The sequence below is a fragment of the Laccaria bicolor genome, genomic scaffold (genome assembly GCF_000143565.1).
Source record: "Laccaria bicolor S238N-H82 LACBIscaffold_3 genomic scaffold, whole genome shotgun sequence".
Classification (NCBI taxonomy): Eukaryota; Fungi; Basidiomycota; class Agaricomycetes; order Agaricales; family Hydnangiaceae; genus Laccaria; species Laccaria bicolor.
Window position 1 is genome coordinate 1,377,586 of NW_001889874.1, and position 8,651 is coordinate 1,386,236.

Sequence of the window (8,651 nt, forward strand, 5' to 3'; positions counted from 1 at the left end):
GTCGTCATCCTTGTCGTCCGTTGACGTGGTTGTCGTCCTGCTGACGTGTCATCATCCTCGTCATCTGTCGTCGTCCATCGTCGTCCTTGGTGGGTGGTGATGGCGATGGCAACTAGTGTTTGAAAGTCCGGTTAGGTTAGGTTATTGGGTGCCCAGGGGCTCTAACCGAGACCGAGACCGGTTAGGGTTCATTCCCAGACCCAAAATAACCTAACTGGACCGAAGATAACCGATGAAAACCGGTTAGTTGCAGTTACTAACCGGTTAGGACCGAAAAAATAGAAAATCGATTAAAACGGCGTATATTTCTCATATTCCTTGCAGTAAACATTATTGCCATGCGTCGTAGCTTTAAAACAAGCCCAAGAACGCTAAATTCGGCGAAGAATTGACAATTTTATAATAATATTCTTGAAAGCCTACTATTTTAGCCAATAATTTAGAGATTTGACCATAACTCTGTCAGATTTTTAGCGTTTCTCATGCTTTTAGATGCGTTTTGAAGGGGTATAATAGGGTCAGTTGTAACCGGTCATAACCGGTTTTTTAACAGTTAGTTAACTGCAAAATAACCGGTTATTTCATTTCCAGAATTGACTAACCACTAACCGTGGTCCGGTTTTTTTGCGGTTAGGTCCGGTCTGGTCTCGGTTATTTTCCAGTTAATTAACCTAACTTCCAAGCACTACCAGCGACAGTTGTGGCTGGTGGTGGCCGTTGGCGAGGGTTGTGACATGGTGTGCCCAGTTGTTGTTGACGACGATGGTGGTGGTGGTTAGAAGACAAACATTGTGGATTGTCTGATGATGCGAAATCGAGCCTTGGCGTTTGCCGAGACTCGATTTGGGCATGGGTATATTAATGTTTATTAATATTATTGATTAGTAATATGTATTCCGGACATTGCATTCCAGTTGCATTCCTTTTTGTCCATTCCAGGGACCATTCCGGCTACTAATCAGGAATGACATCATTCCTGAGGAATATTTGTCCCCCAGAATGCCATTTTGGCTGGTGTCTCCAAGGGTCAAACAACCGAGCATCCGCTGAGATCAACCATACCCATGACCCCCGTGAGAGTTATCACGTGTCGACCCATTTGGTTGTCACGTCTCGACTCCTGCAGTCAACGTGCCTTGAACGTGCCTGGTGCATGCTCAACAGCAGACCCTCATTAGACCCTTGTTGAACATAAAAAAGCAGCAGCCGTTACATTGAGTACCTCAGAGAGAGACGAAATATTATTGTTCCGCACCCCCTTGTCCCCTCACTGGCAACCTGAACAAGTGATTTTTCAGTCTAGGCTACAATGACCAAAGCACATACAGATACTCCTCTGGAAGTCCCAAAGTGTATCAGACTACCTGGAGCTCCGGAGGTCACAACTGTTATTGATGGGACTGGAAAGCATCATGCTCAGTGCCATCTATGTGGATTTGATGTTACTTTGACAATTACAGCCAATCCCCACTCATTCCAGAGACACCGAGGTGGCAAGGCCTGCCTAAAACTTCGCAGAAGTCAAGGGCTCCCTGATACAGAGCCTATGACATGGCCTACCACACAAATTTTAGTAGTGTCACCAACTGGTCCATCTAAACAATTATCAAAAATTCCCTGTCCCGGTCTAGCAAGGATATAAAGAGAGAGAGAGCTCCAACGGTAAGTGTTGTAGAGCCTGCTGGAGAGAGGAGACGGAAGTAAAGCTGCGACCAGATTACAGGATAAGATCAGTGTGACCGAACGTGACAAAGGGTGCTCATGTCATAATTCGCACGGGGGTCATGGGTATGGTTGATCTCACCGGATGCTCGGTCGTTTGGCCCTTGGGTGTCTCTGCCAAATTTGATTCCTCTGGATTCCACTGGATTCTGCAGGAATGACCGGAATCTGGCAGGAATCAGTGGGGCATGATAAAGACCTCCTACCAAGCACTCATCCACCAAGCACTCATCCACAAGGCTCTTTTGGGACTCAGACAACAATGTGGAAGAGAATCCCGTAGCACCCCTGTCACCAATGCCTACTGCCGGACCTAGCAAGAAGGCTAAATTAGATCCAGATGCACCAGTTGCCTCGACATCCAGGAACCTGAAATCTGGAGTTGCTTACAAGACCTGCCCGATAATGCAACCACAGGAGAGCCAACCTCTTGGCTTCCTGGGAGGAGATGACTTTGATGACTTGGAGTATCTCATCCAGGATCGTTGGATCATCAAGAATACGACAAAGTTGTTTGAGTAGATGGTAGCCTTATCCTCGATAGAAGTTACTATAAGTATCACTTGAGGGGACTCGCCAATTAGAAAATGCAAAGTGGAGAACGAACCTTTTGTTAGTCAAATTATGCCTTCATTGCTTGAGAAGAGCTGAACAGAATTGTGCAAGGTAGGAGGACGAGACTGAGACAGGATCCAAAGTTCGAACACATTCAATGGAGTCAGACACACCAAACAAAGCAAGCTTGACTCGTGGTAACGTATTGAACTATGTTCTATGATATCCAATGCGGCTATGGTGTAACGGTCTAATGGGCTGCATTCTGAGTATAACATGTGGTGTGCCTGCTTCCGGAAGCCACAAGTTCAATCCTATGTCAAGCCCAAATTTTTCAAAAGGTTCAATACCTCAAGCCCATTTGAACAAAGTCTATGTACTTTTTTAGCCCTCACTTTCTTAAGAAATTATAAGGAACGCAAAGGAAAGTACTACCAAAAGGCTTACACCATATCTAACATGCCTTCTTTTTTTCTGCTCGTGTTTTTTTTTCTTGCTCATGCAAAGTGTTTTTTTTTTTTCACGTCGATTTATTTACAACTTCTAACAGCATACTAAATTCAATTCCTGGTCCTATCAAAAAGTCTGTGTGGTGCTTGTGAAACTCACAAAGTACATCACTACATATCTGGTTTGATGCTGCAGGTCTCTTGCATCAGCAAACCTACAGTTTGCTTGTGGACTTTTTGCGACTTTTTGCGGCTGACAGCTTGTTGACAAGTCACAAGCTGAAAAAAGCTTGCAAGTCGACAAGTCACTTGCTATCTCAGAACAAAAGTAGAATTACATATCTTATAATAACTATATTTACTCGTGTAGGAATTCATGCATGTGATGGTCAGCATACCAATTAACGAAGTAAGTGCGAAAGGCATCCAATGATTGAGAGAAATGGAAATCCTCTGGAAGAGGAGAAGAACCAAATATCGGAAGGAGATGGGCTGCACGTGCAATGGAATCCAACGAAACCACTTGTAGACTACAGTGACCATTTCTTTCAAACTCAGGCTGTACCACCCACAAGCCTGTCTCTGCATCAGGGCTATCACTGACAGGAACTAGCCAGTGAATCAGAGCGCATGAGTGGTGACAACTTTCAAAGTTGAATGAAAAGAAAAGAATAACACGCCCAATAATCATGCCCTGCATGCCAGGGAGCTCTGGATTGGTCTCTACAAACACAGTATCATATCGTGCGTATTCACCATGCCAATTGGGGTTGGAGTGGATAAGTTCATGGTACATCCCGCCTGCACCACAAAGATTGCTTGGTGCATAAAAGTGAGCGATGGCCGAATGGAAAACAGAGATGCGGCCATAGAAATTTGGACAATCGTTGAGAGGGACTTGACTCAAGGACAAAAGTGAATCAGAATTCACTATCTCCCACAGAAATCGTCGGAATGCACCAGGAAGATGCGGTTGGCCAATGTGGGTTGCGAGATCCACCAAGGAACTGGGGTATGAATGTTCTGCAAGAAATTTGTACTCAACCAACCTGAAAACTTGAGAGAGGGAAAAGAGGGACATACGGGGAGAATGAGCAAGATCGATCGAAGAAAGAACCTTGGGGCCCAATACAGGTCCTAAATCATCATTCTCGTCATTTTCATCATCCAGATCCAAAGCGAGTGGCTCTGGGGCACCCCCAGCATCAATCATCTCCATATACGACAGCGTGGACCCTTTCATCATCCCCTTTGATGTGAACATCGACCGTGCCGCGGCCATCTTGTCAAGCTGTGAGATTGTCCAAAGCATCTGAATCAAAGTGTTGTATCGACTGGAACGACGCCAGGGTTCTTTGACGGCTTTGATGTGCTTGGATTCTGTGATTGATGAGCATAGCCCATTTGGTGACCCAAACAAGCACATTGATCGCGCGTAGTGGACAAGGGGGTGCTGACGTGGAAGCGAGATGTCTACCCAAACTCCGGTATCAATGAAAACTTGTCGAAGGAGGTGAAAGTGTTCGAGAGATGCCTCAAGTTCTTGGAGACCCTCATATGTGATGGCGTTATGTCGTGCAATGTAACAGAAGTCTAGAAAAGCGGATAAGCATTGCACCATCTTGGTAGGTACATAGCCTGTGATTGCAGCGAGGTAGACCTTGAGGTGAATGTAAATATTAAGTAGAGTAAGTAATCTGATATCATGCACCTTCATCAAAGCTTTTGAGTCATCACCAGTCCATTGATTGAAGTCGCGACCATCAGGGAATCGGCGGAGGCCAGGGAATGGTGGCACCACTGAGATACTGTCGCTACAATGTAAGTATGTTGGAGTGAATCAAAGGTTCTATCATGCTTACCACCAGTCAATGTCCTGAATAATCTCCTGCGCTCTTGCTTCTTCATGTTCAAGGTGTAAGTATTCATTGACCCATGTCACAAGATGGTCCTTGAACGTGCCCTTGATGACTTGATGTAGTAGATCTGGGGAGAGGAGTTCATGAATGTTGGTGCAAGGAAAATCATGAGTGAATGGCTATGAGAGTTTTGAGTGATTAAATGAGGAACAGGATAAGCAGTAGCCTCACCACAATGTCACTGTGGATTCCGAAATCATCCCACAAGATCCCAGGGTCAAATACTGATATGAAATAGTCGGTCTTTTGTTGTGTTCGCCGTAGTCCACCAGTAGTCCCAGTACTGTCAAGCCGCGTTGGGTGTGCGTCGCATCTATATGGTATTAGAAAGTTCATCATAATCAGACTAAATTTATGTCTCACTCACTTTGGACACCAATTCTGAACAATATCTGCCAGCCAGACTTGTTCCGGGTAGTCAGCAATGTATGGACCAAGCCCATAGATAACTCGTTGAAAATGCCCATCAGGACATCTCACAACCTTGGGAGTTGTCATGCCAGCTTTAAGTGGCTCGAATACAAGTGTGAGGCAGCTGTGGTATAACTGTCATACAAATTTTTGATACAAAGGATTGCACTGTTGCCTCTTGCTTGCTAGATATTTTGTCAATGGGTTGTATGGGAGCACGTTGGTGGAACTTACTTTTGGGTATAGGAAGAAACACATTAGGCAAAACACCTAATCCATGGCCACAACGTGCTGGGTTGGTGAGATTGCCAGGTGATTGATAGGGTGATACTCTTGATGACCAGTCACTACCGAAACGGTTGTCTTGTCACTTCCAGAGATTACAGGCACAAACATGACGTTGTGGTTACTTGGATCCTGAGCGATGAGGTCCTGAAATGTTGTCTTGTCTCTGTCCAGAATAATGTGAAAACAGAATGAGACGCACTGCCTGCTTCCATGCCCAATCCGCGGACATGAGATTGGACCACACTTGACTACCTTTCTCATTGAACTGCTGGTATGGGACATAATTGAAGTTGCCATTGAAGTCGGTTGCCGAAAGCTGGTGGTGAAGGAGTGCACGTGAATCACGAGTACAAAGCTCGTATGTTTCGGTCATCCATTTTGGTGGCAAGTAGTGTTTAAAGGTTCAGTTCAGTCTGGTTTTTTGCCCCGAAAATGCGCAACCGTGGACCGCAACTGGTCCAGGACCGACCCAGATATTGAGGGAACCGAACCGAACCACCTAGGACCAGTCTTTTGCGGTCCATGATACCGGTTCAGACCGATCCAGACCGGTTTTTTTGCGTATAATTTATTATACCAATATAAACCATTTGTATCTCAACCATTATTACTCTGAAAAATAAACGGGTTATATAAAATAGTAAAGCATATAAATACCCATCATTCTACCAATTTTCAAGAGATTTAATGAAGATTTGACATAGCTATGACTGAAACCGAATTACATCTCATAGAGACTCAGGTAAAATATGGATTTGGTTATATCTTTCTCAATTCTTAACCGTTTTTGATGAAACAAAAACCCAATAAAAGGCAATAAACGTGGTTACAAGGCTATGTAACGCACGTAACCGTTTAACCGGTTGCAACCGATTAAAACCGGTCTTTGAACGGTTTTAAAAGATTTTCGAAATGAGGCAACCGGCAACCGGACCAACCCCAAATTGGGGCAACTGCAACCGAAAAAAAGACCGGACCATGGTCTGGTTCAGTTCGGTCCACTGGTTTTTTGTGGTCCTATGGACTGAACCTTTAAACACTAGCGGCAAGCCGGTGGCAGGGAGTGGACCTCCATAGCGGACTTCGTAGACCTTCCATTGGGTGGATCCCTCTTGTATAGAATCAATGGTCGCGTAAAGCTTGTCAGCATTCTTCCACTGTGGAGCCTCGTCATGTTTGTGCAAACTCGCTGCCCAGATTTCAAGAGCCTTATTTATTGACCTCTTGGAGCTTTGCATCTCAACAAAATGAAGGTCGGCGAAGTTGAAGGCAGCGCGGTCTTTGAACGGAGCCCAAGAAAAATTATCCTGCACATCATTTTGGGGGGGCGGTGGAGATGGCGGAGCATGGGGTGGAAGTGGAACCCTGTTTTCATCACAGGGCTGAGCTGTAGGATAAGTCAGTAGCAGAAACATGCCAGAATAATGTTGCTTACCAGTCAAAACAGGGTGTTGGAAATACGTGTAAGAGGTATCATTTTCAGATCCATCGTCAGAGGGTGGTGTGATATTACGGTGGTGTGCATTGCGGTGTTGTGTTAGACCACTTGGATTGTGGAATTTTCAAGTACAGTCACTGCATGAGTACGAAGGCATCTGAGGGTTGGACAATATGTACAAGAGGGGAAGGAACAAAACAGGGGACTTCACCAAAAAAAAAAAAAAAAAAAAAGGGTGGTTTGATTTGCTCAGGAGTTGGTAACCAAGACACATGAATATGCATGTGGTGCATGCATTCAGGGGATCCCCCTCACTTTGACCACCCACCATGTTCTTTACTTTCTCTCCCTCCCTATGCAAAGGTGTTCCCAAACCACAAAAGCAGCTAAGCCAGTCAACATCAAGGCAGTCAACGCGGAATAGACCAAACAGCCTCGCGATGATGCATCAGAATGTCAACCTGCTCCCAACAGCTCTGCATTGAAAAAGGCAAAGGTTGCCAATGCAGTGCAAGAAGATCCTCCCCCAGCACTGGGGAACACAACTGATGACAACATCCCTGTCATTCCCAAATGTAAATCCAAGGTGGTGGCCCCACGCAACCCACTTCCAGATCGGTCAAACTGCGTTGTCAACCCAGGGGCAATCAACAAACCTCGCCCAAGGCGAACTTCCAGGCAGGTGGTAGACGACAAAACTCGAAAGGAACAAATGATGCAGCATTTAGCAGAGATTGAACAAGAGAAACTCGAGCTCGCCACTCAGTTGGAACTTGACGAGGAGGAAGAGGCAGCAGAAGAGCGCTGCACCTCATTTTCTTGCTTGGCTGACCAGTTTGACAAGGACCCTATCAATGAAAATGAGGAGTTCTTCATGGTAGATGACTTTGCTGTTGAGGATGCACCTATGGATGTCGATGAGGAATTGGTAACAGACGTAGTTGAGCAAGAGGCTGCCAATTCATCTGCGAAAGCAACCAAAGTGAGTTCCTTGTTTTGAACATCATTCTAAACTCACCCAATGTTAGGTAGCAAAGAAAAAGAAAGAGAAGGGTGATACGAGAGCAGCAGTGGATGCGGTAAAGGAGAAGAAGAAGGCTAATACTGTGAAGAGGTTAGGCACTCCTTCACCATGTTGCTTCAGGGCAGTTAGTAGGAATCACCCAGCTACACTGAGAGCCCCGACAATACAAACAGGCCATAGTTGATGGGGCCTGCTGATGGGCCAATGAGGGCCAATAACCCTGTGTTGATGAATTGGCTGATGTGATCCCAGTATCAAGGTGAAGAAGGGTCGGCCAGCTACATAGATTTATCATAAACCGATCAGTAGGAGGAAGCTGTGCTGGGAAGTCAAGTCCCTGTATTTGTGTATCGGCTGATAGCTAACCAATGCAAGGTCGGCTGACAGTTTTTTGGCTGATGAAAGATAGCTAAGCTATGCAAGGCCGGCTGACAGTTTTAAACATTGCTGGGTAGGTGATCGGCCGAGGGGGCAGCTAAGCCATGCAAGATTGGCTGACAGTTCTGAACATTGCTGGGTAGGTGATCGGCCGAGGGGGCAGCTAAGCCATGCAAGGTCGGCTGACAGTTTGAACAATGCTGGGTAGGTGATCGGCCGAGGGCCATCACTTCTGATTAGCAGCTAGGCTATGCAAGGTCGGCTGATATTTCGACTGTGGCCTGGGTTGGTGGTCGGCCGAGGGCCCTCGACTCTGGTTACCAGGGTCAGCTGGTCAGATGTAGATATCACAGAGTCGGCCGTGGACAAAAATGTATGAACATGGTCAGCCGAGGCTTCACTGAGGCCAGCTTCTCAGTTGGGCCTTTAAGTTAGCAGCTGAGCAGAGGCAGACCGGGCAGAACTTA

General features: G+C 45.9%; 3 protein-coding genes across 3 annotated transcripts; 1 reads left to right on the forward strand and 2 right to left on the reverse strand.

Moving 5' to 3' along the window:
* Positions 1–2,820: 2,820 nt before the first annotated feature.
* Positions 2,821–5,717, reverse strand: LACBIDRAFT_322663 (uncharacterized protein; the record flags this gene model as incomplete). The annotated part of the gene is made up of 11 exons (XM_001876069.1): positions 2,821–2,850; positions 2,887–2,916; positions 2,946–3,015; positions 3,125–3,749; positions 3,810–4,540; positions 4,589–4,764; positions 4,817–4,958; positions 5,013–5,191; positions 5,291–5,326; positions 5,408–5,488; positions 5,544–5,717. 11 exons carry the CDS (start codon positions 5,715–5,717, stop codon positions 2,821–2,823), a joined length of 2,274 nt encoding a protein of 757 aa, XP_001876104.1.
* An 840-nt stretch (positions 5,718–6,557) lies between these two features.
* Positions 6,558–6,719, reverse strand: LACBIDRAFT_308749 (uncharacterized protein; the record flags this gene model as incomplete). The annotated part of the gene is made up of 1 exon (XM_001876070.1): positions 6,558–6,719. One exon carries the CDS (start codon positions 6,717–6,719, stop codon positions 6,558–6,560), a length of 162 nt encoding a protein of 53 aa, XP_001876105.1.
* Positions 6,720–7,111: 392 nt separating this feature from the next.
* On the forward strand, positions 7,112–8,092 carry LACBIDRAFT_322664 (uncharacterized protein; the record flags this gene model as incomplete). Its single annotated transcript, XM_001875646.1, has 4 exons — positions 7,112–7,145; positions 7,235–7,764; positions 7,811–7,896; positions 8,059–8,092. 4 exons carry the CDS (start codon positions 7,112–7,114, stop codon positions 8,090–8,092), a joined length of 684 nt encoding a protein of 227 aa, XP_001875681.1.
* Positions 8,093–8,651: the final 559 nt, after the last annotated feature.